Genomic DNA, 18,716 nt, shown 5'->3' with positions numbered 1-18,716 from the left:
GTATTAGTTTATAATCGACGCGCTCTACGTTTGCATTTTGACATGTAAATGAGTACGATTAATGCAAGACAAAAGGACACATACTCTAAGGTCGACAACTAGCTCAGAAATTTCGAAGCCTGTGAAGTCTCGAGACACTGAAATATGATAACCAAATTTTTCTGCCCACTGCAAAAGCATCTACGGGGTGTTCAAAAAGTCTCTCCGCAGTGCCGTACGTTTGTTAGCAGCGCGTGCCGTATGATTGTCCACCTGCCTGGGTTTTTCAGTGAAACAATGAACACACGTCTCTGCAGTGATATTCTGTACCCATTCATAGGAGAACTTGTGTTAAGTGAAATACTGAGCGGCTATTTTTCACAAGATGGTGCAACCGCGCATACAGCTCGCGTTTTAATGTCATTGCTTGCTGATGTTTTTGGTGATCGCATAATTTCACAGGGGCTTTGGCCTCCACGATCGCGTGACCCAACACCACCTGAATTTTTCTTCTGGGGTGCAGCGAAAGCAACTGTGTATAAAAACCATCCAAAATCCATCGATGATTTGAAAACTGCAATATCCACTTTCACTGCTTCTGTTAGAGAAGAAATGTTACAGCTTGTATTTGGAAACATGATTAGACGAATTGAATTGTGTATTCAACAGCAGGGGGGACACTTTCTACATTTAATGTGAAAATTTGTAAGTAAAAATGAGTATTCAATAAATTAATAACTTGTATTTCAGTGAGTTTCGTTTCGGTATATTCACTGCGGCATACAGAAAAAATTAACTATTTCGAATATTAACAATCTGCATTTGCAGCCTTTTAGAACAAAAAAGGATTATTTTATTTTAAAAATACATGAAATACGGACTGTTAGTAGAGCAAGATTAAGTTTCAATGGCGTTTGCATTAGGTTCAAGGTTATGAATAAAATAATACTACTGGTGGCAAGTTATCGCTGAAACGTGTTTGAACGAGGAGAAGAGATTGATTGAGTGCATAGCACGGCTAACAATCATATGGCACTGCGGAGAGACACCCCGTATAACGAACATCTGTAGTTCTTGCACGTTTGAACGTATACATATTTTGGTCAATTGCAAAAGATTTCTCAGGTCTCAAAAGGAGATTCTAAAATCCAAAATTTTGAGAATACTCATTGTTGACCAAATCTGTATTGGCAGTCCTTGAGAAATTGGTCGCTGATTCAAACAATGTCATTGTCAGTGTAGTGAAGAATACACACGTCCACACACAGCTTTCGTCAGAACTCATCACGACAGAGGGAGGTTTAAAACTGGAACTAGAGTCTGGCAAAGAGTTGTCGTACCATCGAAACTAATGTGAGCAGCGGTAGAGGAAGTTACCAAATCCTGTAACTGCGGGAACGAAGAAGGACTGCGTGCTAATGGGGAACGTCTGAAACACATTCTTGACATTGTACTCTGAATTAATTTTCACTCTGCATTTGACTGAGTGCTTATCTGATACGTTCTGCCAGATTAAAAGTATGTCGGGCCGGGAGTCGAACTAGGGCAAATACTATTGCCGCTTGATGCCTGGCGACACGACTCACAACCCGCCACGCAGCTGTGGAAGGTGGGAACGGATGTAAGATGGTAGAAGTAAAGCTGTGAATCTGCTCATGAGTCACACCTGGATAGCTCACTCGGTAAGAGCGTTTCCCCGAAAAAGCCTAAGGCCCGAGCTGAGATTTCGATGTAGTACACATTTCTCACTGAAATTAAATAGCAAACAGTTTTGATTAACTTCATTTCTCATTTAGTTGCTCTCATACTGTTTAGCTGAAGAAATAGTAGTAATGGCTCTTTGTTACACGTAGCCCGGCGAGAAATACAATTTTTTTTTAAAGTTATCCTAATTGGAAAAAAACAATAATACATTGGCTGCGCCAGGTTCGCCTAGTCTTGTGAAAGAAAGTATTAGTAATTGTTGGGCCGATACGAGCGCTGCTGGAAAGAAGGTTAGTTCAATTTTGTCGCTTAATACCGGCGCTGCTACATTGTTTTGCCGTCAGCCTTCTATAAATGCTGAAATAATGCTGCTGAAATAACACAGATATTTGACACATGGCACACAATACTAAGGAATAGAGGCATGAAATAATGAGTTTCAAACAATTACCTACTTTAACAGTTAACTGATTACACATACGGTTACAGACCTGACATGGCTGTTATCACATCTACGAAAACAAGAGAGACGAAGAACAAGAGAAGGGGAACGTACATTGTGTAACAAGGGGAGCGTACATTGACTCCTCTATACATAGAAAAATCTTAGATAATAATTCTCACTAATATACAGTAATATTCTATACAATACAAATTGTCTGCGATTCAGTACATAAATTCTACAAAATTCATTATTTTTTGGTAATAGGTTTGTCCTTACGTCTACATGACTTGTTCTGCTAATTTCTTGCAATCTCACATATGTTTCTTCGAACTGCATTTATGGGGACGCCATATCTAGTTAAACACAAGTGCAACAAGACCCACTAAGAGCTCATGTATCTGGAAATGTAATGCAGACACTTGTCCTTCTCTTTAAAAAATTTTAATTATTCTATTTCCGAATGATCTTTAAAATCTCCTGAATTAAAAGTAACTCCAGAATTCAGATAATTCCCTACCACTGTTCTGCAGCATTCTAATTCTGGACAAAGAAACATACAGCAGTAAAATAAAAAAGTTTTATAGAAAATATGTAGCTCTTCCTTACAATTCTTATGGGGCCTTAAGTTTTACCTCTGTGCTCTAATGAATCGGGTCAGAAAGCTTGTAACGATAGAATCATCTGAACGGAAAATGTTACTAATGGCGATGTTACACTACAAAATTTTCTTTTACAAAGAAATCTGATTACATATTCTCCATATTTCTTCGACAAATATCCTTGACGTGGCTCAGAACGGGATTTTACACTCCCCTCAAATATTTCGTCATAGTTTCTACACTGCGCATGCGCCAGCATCACGTGTATTCGCGGAATTTGCAGCCATGGTTATATTTATAAACACTACGTTAAACGGCAAACAACTACAGCGACACTAGCGCTCCAAACGGTTACATTTCTCCATTCAGTAAACAGAAGACGAACGCTTTCTTTCATCAAATCTAAGGCGAGGCGCTAGGTTTCATCAAAGAAAATTTTTCGATGACCTAACTTTGCTAAAGTTACTCACCACACTATCAAATTTTATTTGACAATGAAACTTTGTCAAAAAAATTTGACAGTACAATATCGGCGTACGGACTAACTGAAAATAAAGTGGAGTGTACAGAGATCAAAACCCTTAAGCACCATTAATATACTTTGTTACATATCAAAAAGGTTTATCAACCTCCTACAAAACAAGTAAGCCGATGATATGTCACATAAATCAGCTATTAGGTCATGAATAAATCTGTTGTGGAACCCCACTGAAAAATAACTTCGTTTGACAAGGGAAGACCTGCAGCGCAAAATCTGTTTGAGCGTTTACCAACTGTGTGGCCATGCTGCCGGCTACACAGATTTCCAGAGATAAATGGATCAGTGACCTTGACGCATGACGTAATTCGCTTATCGTTACATGGATAAATGGCAGGCGCCGGCGCCAATGTTCGCAGTCTCCGCAGACCCGTGTACCCACTCGCACAGCAGCGCCAGTAAGTCAGTCCATATAGCAATGGGCATCGAGAAATACAAGGGACGCGTAGCCCTGGTTACTGGCGCCAGCGCAGGCATCGGTGCTGCCATAGTGCAGGCGCTGCTGAAGCATGGACTCACCGTCGTGGGACTGGCCAGGAGAGCCGAAAAAGTTAAGGTAAGGACTCTCCAGGGCTGCAAGGTATTCGGGTTAACAGTTGTGCTATCAAGAAAGCTTTTAGATCGCAATATAGCTCCAGACGCCATGCTGAGGCCACTGCTGATTCGTAACATGTAACGGGTGTCCGGGAAGTAAGGATGTATTTGAACTTTGCAACATTTTCTCATACGACGGTTAGCAGCCCTGGTTTTTTCATGCTTGTTATCTGCGATCCTTTCCATTAGTAGGTAGATAGGTTTTGTATGGTGAACAACGTTTATTTTCGTCATGGAGCAGGTGACAAGTGAGCAACGTATCCAAGTGATAAAAAATTATTACAAAAACAGTAAAATTACCACGGCAACCGTTCGACAAGCGCAGAACGGGAATTTCACAAAAATAATTTCTTTTTTTTCAGATGAGACGCACTTCTACTTCAGTGGGTACATTAATAAGCAAAACTGTAGAATTTGGGGTAACGAAAATCCGTGAGTGACTGTAGAAGATAAGATGCTTCTTAAGTAATAGGACCCAGTACGTTGTCCTCGATGGTGAGTGTTCATCGGAGGTGAGGGTATCATCTGGAGTGCCCCTGGGAAGTGTGGTAGGTCCGCTGTTGTTTTCTAACTACATAAATGATCTGTAGGATAGGGTGGATAGCAGTGTGCGGTTGTTTGCTGATGATGCTGTGGTGTACGGGAAGGTGTCGTCGTTGAGTGACTGTAGGAGGATACAAGATGACTTGGACAGGATTTGTGATTGGTGTAAAGAATGGCAGCTAACTCTAAATATAGATAAATGTAAATTAATGTAGATGAATAGGAAAAAGAGTACCGTAATGTTTGAATACTCGATTAGTAGTGTAGCGCTTGACACAGTCACGTGGATTAAATATTTGGGCGTAACATTGCAGAGCGATATGAAGTGGGACAAACATGTAATGGCAGTTGTGGGGAAGGCGGATAGTCGTCTTCGGTTCATTGGTAGAATTTTGGGAAGATGTGGTTCATTTGTAAAGGAGACCGCTTATAAAACACTATTACGACCTATTCTTGAGTACTGCTAGACCGTTTGGGATCCCTATCAGGTCGGATTGAGGGAGGACATAGAAGCAATTCAGAGGCGGGCTGCTAGAATTGTTACTGGTAGGTTTGATCATCACGCGACTGTTACGGAAATGCTTCAGGAACTCGGGTGGGAGTCTCGGGAGGAAAGGAGGCGTTCTTTCCGTGAATCGCTACTGAGGAAATTTAGAGAACCAGCATTTGAGGCTGACTGCAATACAATTTTACTGGTGCCAACTTATATTTTGCGGAAAGACCACAAAGATAAGATAAGAGAGATTAGGGCTCGTACAGAGGCATATAGGCAGTCATTTTTCCCTCGTTCTGTTTGGGAGTGGAACAGGGAGCGAAGATGCTAGTTGTGGTACGGGGTACCCTCCGCCACACACCGTATGGTGGATTGCGGAGTATGTATGTAGGTGTAGATGTAGATGCATCCACAACGCAGGACTGTATGGTGTTGGTTCTGGGCAGGAGTGATCGGCCGGTAGTTTTTTTGAAAATGATGAGGGAGCTTACGTCACTGTGAACGGCGACGGCTACCGAATCGTTCTTTCTGATAGGTTTTTCAATCTTGAAGAAGACGATTTTTGGTTTCAACAAAATAGTGCGACCTCACACATCCCGTGAAACGATTACTCTGCTGAATGAAAAGTCTCTTCAAAAAATTATCTGTTTACGTGGCAACCAGAAACGGCCAGCCAGATCACGCGATCTTACGTTTTGTGACTTTTTTGTGGGGATTTATGAAATCAAAAGCGTACGTGAACAAACTATAAACAATACACCAATTGATGGATGGAATATAAAAAGGCTATTAACGACATCCCCTCGAGAACTTCAATGAACGCATTGCTCGTGGCCGCGCTGCCTTGGGTGGTCAAATGGAGGATATTATTTTCCATACATAAATGGGAGAAGATACTTAACGTGATTGTAAAAAAACGTTAGATTTTCAATAAATTTTCTATGTTCTATAGCATTCTAATACCCGTACCTACTTTCCGGAGCCGGCTAGAGTGGCCAAGCGGTTCTAGGCGCTACAGTCTGGAACCGCGCGACCGCTACGGTCACAGGTTCGAATCCTGCCTCGGGCATGGATATGTGTGATGTCCTTAGGTTAGTTAGGGGACTGATGACCTCAGAAGTTAAGTCCCATAGTGCTCAGAGCCATATTTTACTTTCCGGACACGCTCTAGTAACATTGTATTTTGGTGCGTTAGTAGGAATATTAGCTGCAAGATCTAGTAATTTCATAGCATAAAAGGGACAAACGGAGCTGTGATTGTCGGCTGACGTGTAATATAAGCATGTAGCGAGTGTATGAAGTGCAAGCATATGACCAATAAGGCTAATACTTTTCATAACATTTGGTGCAGAGTGCAAACTATCGACGTTTTTGAGGGAGTATTGGGCACAACATGTCACTTTTGTCTTCAGGCATTGTCGTGTGAGGGGAACGCAGAGTAGGAATATGAATGGTGTGAGTTTAGTGTAGGGCGCACGTCCCCAACATCGAACTGGGATTGCTACGTGAGTTTCATATAACGCCGTTTCTTCACATTTTGCGCTAAGGCCTAACGCTTTAATGTTACACCTACTTTTCTGCTTTTACACAGTTACGTATTTAGTGGTAACAGCGAAGGTAATTGTTGCTTTTCATAGATAAGTATCACAAAGGTCAAATTATGGTTATCTTACTCGTAAATGTGACAGCTACAGTCAATGTTCATTTGCAGATAAGATTTATTTGTAACAGGTAAGTAGCACAAATGTCAAATCACAGTTATCTTACTCGTAAGTGGCGCTACTTCAGATAAGATTCGTTTATAACAGTCTAAGTCATTTCCTTTGGATTACACGCATCTCGACGCCATTTTACGTATTTTCCAGCAGTTACAACATGAAATCGTACACTTACTGATTTGATGGGGAGAATGGTGATATGAGATTAAGATTTAAGATTCGGTAAGGATGGACAAAGATTATAAAAATGATGTTGTTGTTGTGGTCTTCAGCCCTGAGACTGGTTTGATGCAGCTCTCCATGCTACTCTATCCTGTGCAAGCTCCTTCATCTCCCAGTACTTACTGCAACCTACATCCTTCTGAATCTGCGTAGTGTATTTATCTCTTGGTCTCCCTCTACGATTTTTACCCTCCACGCTGCTCTCCAATACTAAGTTGGTGATCCCTTGATACCTCAGAACATGTCCTACCAAGCGGTCCCTCCTTCTTGTCAAGTTGTGCAACAAACTCCTCTTCTCCCCAATTCTATTCAATACCTCCTCATTAGTTATGTGATCTACCCATATAATCTTCAGCATTCTTCTGTAGCAGCACATTTCGAAAGCTTCTATTCTCTTCTTGTCCAAACTATTTATCTCCATGTTTCACTTCCATACATGGCTACACTCCATACAAATACTTTCAGAAACGACTTCCTGACACTTAAATCTGTACTCGATTTTAACAAATTTGTCTTCTTCAGAAACGCTTTTCTTGCCATTGCCAGTCTACATTTTGTATCCTCTCTACTTCGACCAACATCAGTTATTTTGCTCCCCAAATAGCAAAACTTCTTTACTACTTTAAGTGTCTCATCTCCTAACCTAATTACCACAGCATCATCCGACTTAATTCGACTACATTCCATTATCCTCGTTTTGCTTTTGTTGATGTTCATCTTATATCCTCCTTTCAAAACACTGTCTATTCCATTCAGTTGCTCTTCCAAGTGCTTTGCTGTCTCTGATAGAATTAGAATGTCATCGACGAACCTCAAAGTTTTTTTTCTTCTCCATGGATTTTAATTCCTACTCCGAATTTTTCTTTTGTTTCCTTTACTGCTTGCTCAATATACAGATTGAACAACACCGGGGAGAGGCTACAACCCTGTCTTACTCCCTTCCCAACCACTGCTTCCCTTTCATACCCCTCGACTCTTATAACTGCCATTTGGTATCTGTACAAATTGTAAATAGCCTTTCGCTCCCTGTATTTTACCCCTGCCACCTTCAGAATTTGAAAGAGAGTATTCCAGTCAACATTGGCAAAGGCTTCCTCTAATCTACAAATGCTAGAAACGTAGGTTTGCCTTTCCATAATGTATTTTCCAAGATAAGTCGTAGGGTCAGTATTGCATCACGTGTTCCAATATTTCTACGGAATCCAAACTTATCTTACCCGAGGTCGTCTTCTACCCGTTTTTCCATTCGTCTGTAAAGAATTCGCGTTAGTATTTTGTATCCGTGACTTATTAAACTGATAGTTCGGTAATTTTCACATCTGTCAACACCTGCGTTTTTGGGGTTGGGATTACTATATTCTTCTTGAAGTCTGAGGGAATTTCGCCTATCTCATACATCTTGGTCACCAGATGGTAGAGTTCTGTCAGGACTGGCTCTCCCAAGGCCGGCACTAGTTCTAATGGAATGTTGTCTACTTCGGGGGGCCTTGTTTTGACTCAGGTCTTTCAGTGCTCTGTCAAACTTTTCACACAGTATCATATCTCCTATTTCATCTTTATCTACATCCTCTCCCATTTCCATAATATTGTCCTCAAGTACATCGCCCTTGATAAAAATTATACCAGAAATTAAATCTGGGTTATTTTGTCCTTAAGCACATAAGGTTGAGACATTGCTAATTTCGTGGCTGTCATAGCTCCAAATCGAACTTTTTCGAACACTCACACTTTGTCGTTTTAGAAATCTATTTCAAATGCCGCCGCAGCATAGCTTGTTAAAGAAGAGACTCACAAATAAGCTAAAGTGCACTACAAAGCCTAAAAAGTAGTGGTATCCATCTCTTACTTTCTAAAACAAATAACTAATTACTTGTTCTCATTATTTCTGGATTAGTATTATTTCGGATATTTCAAAAACATTCATTTGTTGTCAGATGGTTTTAAGCAGAGAGAATACGAAATGCAGGTCGGTAATAGCAATAAGTTCATCGTTAAATACAAATATGAGGAGAGATAAAAGAAGTTTCCGTTCGAAGGACGTACAGTCCATAACTGGTATGCCAAGCAGGGAAAATAGCCGTGAGTACTGAGGCGATCATGTCACCAACACATCAGGTTGAAGATACCCATTTGCTGAAACATGTTGTCGCGCTGCTTCAACAAGAATCGTAGACCCTTCAAGGCCTCTTTTAAGAGACCGAAGGCGCGGTATTCGCATGGGGAGAGATCAGACCGATAGACCGTGTGCTGGAGTGCGTCCGACTTGAGTTGGCATAACACAAGACGTGAAGACGTGCGTTATTATGAAACAGCAGCACCTTTTGTCCCGCACAATTCCAGAACTGTGATTCCCGAGAGACGTGCTGCCTCATACACATCCTTCATTCTCTGATGAATGTCTGTCTGTGTTTCCCTTGGGCATTCAAGAAAAGAATAACAGCACGTGGGTCTTGTTTCGACGCATTTGGTAATAACGTCGCCATAGTTCACGTTTCCCGATTTACCGCTCACACGTTGGAAGTGCACGAAAGCCAAACTAACCCCATGTCTACATATCGGTACTTGTGCACTCGCATCGGAGCCACCCTACCATATATATGAGGTGCATTCAAGTTTTAAGGCCTCCGATTTTTTTTCTAATTAACTGCTCCCCCGAAATCAATGAAACTGGCGTTACTTCTCGACGTAATCGCCCTGCAGACGTACACATTTTTCACAACGCTGACGCCATGATTCCATGGCAGCGGCGAAGGCTTCCTTAGGAGTCTGTTTTGACCACTGGAAAATCTCTGAGGCAATAGCAGCACGGCTGGTGAATGTGCGGCCACGGAGAATGCCTCTCATTGTTGGAAAAAGCCAAAAGTCACTAGGAGCCAGGTCAGGTGAGTAGGGAGCATGAGGAATCACTTCAAAGTTGTTGCGTAATGTTAGCTCGATGTGCGGGTGCGTTGACTTGGTGAAACTGCACACGCGCAGCCCTTCTCGGACGTTTTTGTTGCAGTGCATGAAGGAATTTGTTCTTCAAAACATTTTCGTAGGATGCACCTATTACCGTAGTGCCCTTTGGAACGCAATGGGTAAGGATTACGCCCTCGCTGTCCCAGAACATGGACACCATCATTTTTTCAGCACTGGCGATTACCCGAATTTTTTTTGGTGGCGGTGAATCTGTGTGCTTCCATTGAGATGACTGGCGCTTTGTTTCTGGATTGAAAAATGGCATCCACATCTCATCTATTGTCTCAACCGACGAAAAGGAAGTCCCATTCATGCTGTCGTTGCGCGTCAACATTGCTTGGCAACATGCCACACGGGCAGCCATGTGGTCGTCCGTCAGCATTCGTGGCACCCACCTGGATAACATTTTTCACATTTTCAGGTCGTCATGCAGGATTGCCCACAGAAATGCCAACTCTGGAGGCGATCTGTTCAACAGCCATTCGGCGATCCCCCAAAACAATACTCTCCACTTTCTCCATCATGTCGTCAGACTGGCTTGTGCGAGCCCGAGGTTGTTTCGGTTTGTTGTCACACAATGTTCTGCCTTCATTAAACTGTCGCACCCACGAACGCACTTTCGACACATCCATAACTCCATCACCACATGTCTCCTTCAACTGTCGATGAATTTCAATTGGTTTCACACCAAGCAAATTCAGAAAACGAATGATTGCACGCTGTTCAAGGAAGGAAAACGTCGCCATTTTAAGTATTTAAAACAGTTCTCATTCTCGCCGCTGGCGGTAAAATTCCATCTGCCGTACGGTGCTGCCATCTCTGGGACGTATTGACAATGAACGCTGCCTCATGTTAAAACAATGCGCATGTTTCTATCTCTTTCCAGTCTGGAGAAAAAAAATCGGAGGCCTTAGAACTTGAATGCACCTCGTACAGGCTGCAGCAGCGCGTAGTGACGTTGCGGGCACTTAACTCTGTAACAAAAGAGCGTAAGCGCAACAGACATGGACGAGGGATCACTCTAGCGAAGATATGGGCTTCTTTGAGATAAGCGACTTTGTCAAAGGGCAGATTATTATTACGCAGAGGCTGTGAACGAGTACCTTGAAAACGGCGAAAGTGGCGAGGGTGGTGGAATGTTCATGTGCTACTGTCGTGACAATCTACGGATAGAGGTAGAAGGATGGTGAAACTACCACTAGGGGCTAAATGGTTGGACGTCCACGACTCTTCACAGAACCTGGAGTTTGTAGGCTTGTTTGCTCTGTAAGGTAGGATAGATAGCGATCAGAGGCGTCTCCGCCGAAAAAGCACAGTGCTGGTGAATGCACGTTTCGGAGCGCATCGTTCATCATACATTGCTGAACACTGAGCTTCGTTGCAGACCACCCCTGCATGTTCACACGTTGACCCAATGGCATTGTCACTGTTGCAGTGGGCACGGGGTCATCGGGATTCGGCCGTCGATCAGTGTAAACATGTCGGCTCTTCGGGTGAATCACATTTGTGCTACTCTAGGTCTATGTCCGTCTCCGCACACGGCGTCACTGAAGTGAACGCCGGCACGAAACGTGCAGCGCGCCAAGGACGCAGGCTGGAGGGAGCACTGTTATGCTATGGGAGAAATTCGCCAGCGTTTGCGTTGGACTTGTGGTGGCAAACTAAGACACGATGACAGCTACGAACCACCTGTATCCCTTCATTCATGATGTCTTCTCCACCATCTATGCCATCTCTCAGCACTACAATTGTTACTGTATCAGAACCGTGATATAATTGTTTGAGAAACATTATATTGAACTCACGTTGATGTCTCGGCGTCCAAATTCACCCAATGTAACTCCTATGGACACCATGTGGGTCGCTATCGGGTGCCATAACAGCGCACACAAATGAGCCACCCGTTATTTATGCGCGTTACTGATACATACCTCCAAAAACCTTCCAACAGATTGTGCGATCCTTGATACGCAGAATAAGTGAGGCGTTTCGTTTCAGAGACAAACAGCTTCTAAGCAAGTGGTCCTAATGTTGTGGCTCATCAGTATATACACTACTGGCCATTAAAATTGCTACACCACGAAGATGACATGCTACAGACGCGAAATTTAACCGACAGGAAGAAGATGCTGTGATATGCAAATGATTAGCTTTTCAGAACATTCACACAAGGTTGGCGCCGGCGGCGACACCTACAACTTGCTGACATCAGGAAAGTTTCCAACCGATTTCTCATACACAAACAGCTGTTGAGCGGCGTTGCCTGGTGAAACGTTATTGCGATGCCTCGTGTATGGAGGAGAAATGCGTACCATCACGTTTCCGACTTTGATAAAGGTCGGATTGTAGCCTATCGCGATTGCGGTTTATCGTATCGCGGCATTGCTGCTCGCGTTGGTCGAGATCCAATGACTCTTAACAGAATATGGAATCGGTGGGTTCATGAGGGTAATACGGAACTCCGTGCTCGATCCCAACGGCCTCGTATCACTAGCAGTCGAGATGAGAGGCATCTTATATGTATGGCTGTAACGGATCGTGCAGCCACGTCTCGACCCCTGAGTCAACAGATGGGGACATTTGCAAGACAACAACCATCTGCACAAACAGTTCGCAGACGTTTGCAGCAGCATGGACTATCAGCTCGGAGACCATGGCTGCGGTTACCCTTGACGCTGCATCACACACATGAACGCCTGCGATGGTGTACTCAACGACGAACCTGGATGCACGAATGGCGAAACGTCATTTTTTCGGATGAATCCAGGTTCTGTTTACAGCATCATGATGGTCGCATCCGTGTTTGGCGACATCGCGGTGAATGCACATTGGAAGCGGTATTCGTCATCGCCATACTGGCGTATCACCCAGCTTGATGGTATGGGTTGCCATTGGTTACACGTCTCGGTCACCTCTTGTTCGCATTGACGGCACTTTGAACAGTGGACGTTACATTTCAGATGTGTTACGACCAGTGGCTCTAGACTTCATTCGATCCCTGCAAAACCCTACATTTCAGCAGGATAATGCCCGACCGCATGTCCACATCCTGTACGGGTCTTTCTGGATACAGAAAATGTTCGACTGCTGCCTTGGCCAGCACATTCTCCAGATCTCTCACCAATGGAAAACGTCTGGTCAATGGTGGCCGAGCAACAATACGCCAGTCACTACTCTTGATGAACTGTGGTATCGTGTTGAAGCTGCATGGGCAGCTGTACCTGTACACGTCATCCAAGCTCTGTTTGACTCAATGCCCAGGCGTATCAAGGCCGTTATTACGGCCAGAGATGGTTGTTCTGGGTACTGATTTCTCAGGATCTATGCACCAAAATTGCGTGAAAATGTAATCACATGTCAGTTCTAGTATAATATATTCGTCCAATGAATACCCGTTTATCATCTGCATTTCTTCTTGGAGTAGCAATTTTAATGGCCAGTAGTGTATATGTTAGAAAGTCTCTACTGAAATCCGCCCTGATAGCCGTGCGTGTTACAGCGCCGCTTCCGGGATGGGAAGATGCGTTGGCCCCGGATCGACTCAACTCCGCGAATTAATGACGAGGGATGGCGTGCCGGCCAGCCGGGATGTGGTTTTTAGGCGGTTTCCCACACCCCGCCATGTGAATACCGCTCTGGTACCCGAGTCCTGCTTGAGACGATTCGTCAACATTTAGAAAACTTTCTTCTCTTTCACATAAATAATACTACACACATACAGTTGGGGTACGCATTGGTTGGTTGGATGACTTGGAGGAGAGAACCAAACAGTGAGGTCATTGATTAGGGAAGTAAGTCGACCGTGTCCTTTCAAAGGAACCATCGCTACATTTGCCTCAAGCGATTTAGGGAAATCACAGAAAACGGAAATCAGGATAGCCAGATGCGGGTTTGAACCGTCGTCCACCCGAATGTGAGTCCAATGTATTAACCACTGCGGCACCTCGCTCGGCAGGATACGCATATTTCGTCCCAGGGTGTAACTGAATGGTTACAGGAAGGGCATCCGGCCGCCCCTTAAACCAACCATGTTAAACCCGTTAATAACCATGCCGACCCTGCGCCGATGCGTGAAAAAGGCAAATGAAAAAGAAGACAAAATGTTTGCTGAAGGTGGATGACAGGAGTGTAGCTTTGTGCGGAAGTGAAGAGTGGACAATAATCACTTCAGGTCGGAAGAGAATAGAAGCTTTTGAAAAAGTGGTGCTACAGCATACTGCTGAATATTAGAGGGGTAGATAGGAAGATACGATAATTAAGGAGTAGGTACTGAATCGGAGAGAAAATAAAATTATGGTACTTAACTGTAGAATAGGACGGTTGACAATCGTCGATTTGGTAATGAAGGAGAGTTGTGGGGCGGGGGGGTGGAGATCGTAGAGAGAGACATAGAGCACAGGACAGACTGGCGTGTAGAGCTACATCAAACTACAGGGTCCACGAGAAGTCTCCGTACCTCTGTAGCCCCTTGTTAGTAATATATGTTATTAGGTTGGTTGGTAGCTATGTTACTTTTTATCATTTGTTGGAATCACCTGCTAGAATAACTGTTTACATGTTTCCGCAGTTGGAGTTGTGTTTCAATTTGTAGCCACGGCAGATGGGAGCAGTCATAGTTACAGTATTGAGGAGCGTTTAGCGACAAGCGAGTGGGTGAACGAACGATAGCACACACGGCAGGCAATGAAACAGATTATAGGGGCTTTCCTGAAAAGATTTAATATGGATCCACAGCGAAAGACAACACTACTGGATAGGGAAAGACGTGCTTTTGCTTTTGGCAGTGTTAAAGAGAGACCGCGGAGTGGAAGGAAAGAGAAACGTGAAGAAACATGTGCCCCAGTCTCCGATTCGCTTGAACAATCTCCTGTAAAGTAGACGGGCTTCGGAACTCCGTATACAGAGGACAACAATTCGAGTTCACGTGAATAAGGACGTTAAGGTCAAACCTTTTCGACCGACGTTCGTAAACGTATTATCCGATACAGATCGAAATGAGCGCGTTTTAGCGTGCCGTGCTTTGTTAATTCAGTTTACAAATGCAGTGAACACTGCCAACGCCACGTTTCCAGATGAATGTGCCACTTATCGCAGCTCACGTACTAGAAAAATTGTCACTTGGGCTAAAGAGAGTCTTCATTACAAAGTCGAGTTAGGAGGAAAACCGCCTCACATAATGGTATATGCAGAGACAACATCACAACGTCTACTTCGACCGTACTCTTTTGAACTGTTGCGATAGTTCCCGATATCGCACTCTTTGACATTTTAAACAGATATTGTATGGCAATTTGATTATATAATAGTAAGACAAAGATTTTGGAACGAGATTTTCAAACTGTGAGCCATTTACAGGAGCAGATGTGGACTCTGATCATAATTTTCGTGTAATGAACTGTAGATTAAAACTGAAGAATCTGAAAAAAATAGTTTGTAAGGTAAGGAGGTGGGACCTATATAAGTTGAAAGAATCAGAACTAGGCGTTGTTGAAAGTTTCAAACATAGTATTAAAAACGACAGCCTGAAACAGGAGAGAGAAATGCAGTGGAAGATGAAGGGGTAGCTTTGACAGATGAAACAGAGAAGAAAGCAAAAGTTCAGATAGGTAAAGCGACAAGGAGTAGTAGAAAAAATTGGATATCACAGCAGTTATTGAATTTAATATGATGAAGGAGGAAATACAAAAATGTAGCAAATGAAACAGGTAAAAGAGAATACAAACATTTAAAAGTTGAGATTGAGAGAAAGTGCAAAATGGCTAAACAGGGTTGGCTAAAGGATAAATGTACGTCTATCGAAGCATGTATAATTACGGGAAGATAGATACTGCCTAAAGAAAAACTAAATAGCCCTCAGATAACAAAGAAGAAGCTGTATGAAAATCAAGAGCTCAGTGCTAAGGAAAGAAGGGAAGATGGAAGATGGAAGTAACGTACAGAGGAGCTGTACAAGGGAAATGAATATGGAGGCAATGCTATAGAAAGTGAAGAGGAAGTAGATGAAGGCGAGAAGGAAGATTCGCAGCGAGAAGAATTTGACTGAGCACTGAAAGATCTTAGTCGAAGCAAAGCTCCAGGAGTATATGACATTCCATCATAACTGATAACCTTGGGAGAGCCAGCCATCACAAACTATTCCACCTGGCATCCAAGATATGTGAGGCACAGCTAGCACCCTAAGACTTCAAGAAGAAGGTAGTAATTCCGATTCGAAAGAAAGAAGGTGGTGAAAATTACCGAACTATTAGTTTAATAAGTCATGTTTGCAAAATAGTGACACGAATTATTTACAGGAGAATGAATAAACTGGTAGAAGCTGACCTCGAGGAAAATGACTTTGGGTTCTGGAGAAATACTGGAACATGCGAGGCAATACCGACCCTACGACATAGCTTAGAAGGTAGATATTGTAGACTTAGAGAAACATTCTGACAATTTTGATGGGAATACACTCTCTGAAATTCTGAAGGTATCAGGGGTAAAATAGAGTGAGCGAGTATGAAATTCATTAAGAAGCGAGGGGCTGGAATGATAAGATGTGAAACTACCAAAACCATAACGCTTCATTCAGAAAAGATAAATTATTTAAAGCTCTCTAATCTCTTAGTATGAATTTGCTTTTAACACGTAAAACTCGACAGCCTCGTATTAATGCAAGGAAAACTCCCATAAACATTAATATCTGAACTTTGACCACTTTTTAATTGAGGTTTGATATTGTGACGTGGCGTAGAGTTTCTGCCGCAGAATAAATCCGGTAAAGCACAGTATGAATTCAGGCACTAGTAGTACAGACATGAATGATTTCAGGTAACAAATGTTTCTAAAAAATACTAAACATTTAGTTAACACATCTCTGAAGCATAACAGATTAGAATTACCAAGGAGCAGCTATGAAGCAATTTAAAAGATATAAGCCTTATGTGAATCAAAGGAATATTATTTGAACTTTTGAAATCAAATAACTCAGGCTATTTCTATAAAAGACTCTGCACATAAAATTTAAACAACAACGCCCACATAACTTCAACTAAATCAGCAAGCAATAAACTGATCTTACATTAATCCCGAGTACCAAATAAATTACACAAAACCAGCACAAATAACTTTTACACCTAACAGACAGATAACTGTCGGAGAAACAGCCAGAAAACTTTAAGCAATGCAATTAAGCCTTGTTGGATGCTAAATATCGGCAGAACTACCTATTCACAGCGTAAAAAACAACACAATTTACGCGTTGCGAAGATCGACACTTCGTCTTCAGATTTACTGTACAAGATGCCTCTAAGAGCGACCAATATAAAACATAAACACGAGCAATAAAAAGGATAATATAACTTGGGTACTTCCCTTGCAGCCGTTTCTCCTTAAGATGTACAACCACATCACTGTCAGCTGATAAAACAGATGAACATGGAATGGCATATGTCGTCCACAGGTAATGGCAACGTCACATTAACATATGCTTTAAAATATGTTATGGCTTGTTAATCTATTGTATCAGTTGACAGTGATGTGGATATGCCCCTTAGGAAGACACGGCTGCAAGGGAAGTAGTACCGTTCCTTTTTGTTATTTTTATTGCTCTTGTTCTGATTTACGTTGGTCGGTCTTAGAGGTTTTTTTACAGTAATTATGAACATAAAGGCTTGACCTTCGAAATGCGTAAATTCTAATTTTTTTACTGTGTAAATAGGTTGTTGAGACGAAATTTTAACATTGATTTTGACAACCACGACCTCATATCCATTATTAATAAAATCATACCCAAGTTGGAGCCGACAGGCTCTTTAAATGAAGTCAGGGTCAACTCACACCTAAAACACACAGTATGAAGAGCCCTACGGCAAAGTGGATAACTCCAAATAACTGTTCGTATAGTCTGTTCACTAAACTGCTCACAAAACAAGTCCAACAGGCGACAATGATTTCGGGTCAGTAATCCCACTTTCCGCAAATTCTGTATACACCAAACAGCAGACAAAGTTCCTAAGCTCTCTTCCACCAAATCCTAGCGACGTATTTCCGGAGGATGTACAACTTCGATAACTGCTTATAGTATTCACGTCCGACATGACTGATATCTCTTTTTTTTAGTGTCCCATCCCGCAGGTACCTGCCGAAAAATGTCTGAGACTCAGCTCAAACGCATAGCAGTGAAGTCGGCGCGACAAAGAGCGTGCTTGACCCCTGGTGGGACGCAAAGGAGTTGGTTGCTTAGCTACTTAGGCAAAGAGCTGATATCAAGCTTTCGATTCCATATCAAAGCTCCGCGCGGGTCAGAAAGGTTATATACGACTTTTAAAGAAAACAAATTGCAGTCATAACAGTCGAAAGGCTTGAAAGGGAAGCAGTGGTTAAGGAAGAGTGAGACAGGGTTGTAGTCTATCCCTGGTGCCACATTGAGTTAACAGTAATGGAAGGCAAAGAAAAATTTTGAGAAGGAATTAAGGTACAGGGAGAAGAGATAAAGAGTTTGAGGCTTGCCTATGACATCGTAATTCTGTCAGAGACAGCAGAGGACATGGAAATGCAGTTGAGTGGAATGGCAGTCTCTTCAAAGGAGGATATAAACAAGAGTAATTGAACGTAGCCAATTTACATTATGCGATGTTGAGAGAATCAGATAAGATAACGAGACACTGAAGATAGTCGGTGATTTTGGCTATCTGGGCAGTAAAAGTAAGTGATTCTGGCCAAAGTAACGGGGATATAAAACTAGACTGGCAAATGGCAAGACAAGAGTTTCTGGAGGAAAGAAATTTCTTAATATTGAATAGAAATTTACGTGTTGTGAAGTATTTTGTGAAGGCATTTGTAAGAAAGAGAAATGTGGACGATAAGGAGGTCAGACGAGAAGATTTTGAAATGTGGTGTTACAGAAGAGTGCTGAAGATTAGATGGGCAGATCGCGTAACCC

General features: G+C 42.5%; 1 protein-coding gene across 1 annotated transcript in view; it reads left to right on the top strand.

Moving 5' to 3' along the window:
* Positions 1-3,635: 3,635 nt before the first annotated feature.
* Positions 3,636-18,716, top strand: part of LOC124776574 (dehydrogenase/reductase SDR family member 11-like) — a 72,366-nt gene continuing 57,285 nt past the window's right edge. The window contains exon 1 of the mRNA XM_047251621.1: positions 3,636-3,821. Coding sequence (XP_047107577.1) covers positions 3,684-3,821 — 138 coding nt within the window. The 5' untranslated portion in view covers positions 3,636-3,683. The remainder of the gene's footprint in view (positions 3,822-18,716) is intronic.

Source organism: Schistocerca piceifrons, chromosome 2 (assembly GCF_021461385.2).
Source record: "Schistocerca piceifrons isolate TAMUIC-IGC-003096 chromosome 2, iqSchPice1.1, whole genome shotgun sequence".
NCBI lineage: Eukaryota > Metazoa > Arthropoda > Insecta > Orthoptera > Acrididae > Schistocerca > Schistocerca piceifrons.
Note: the sequence above shows the minus strand (reverse complement) of the source record. Positions and strands in the feature narration are given on the sequence as shown.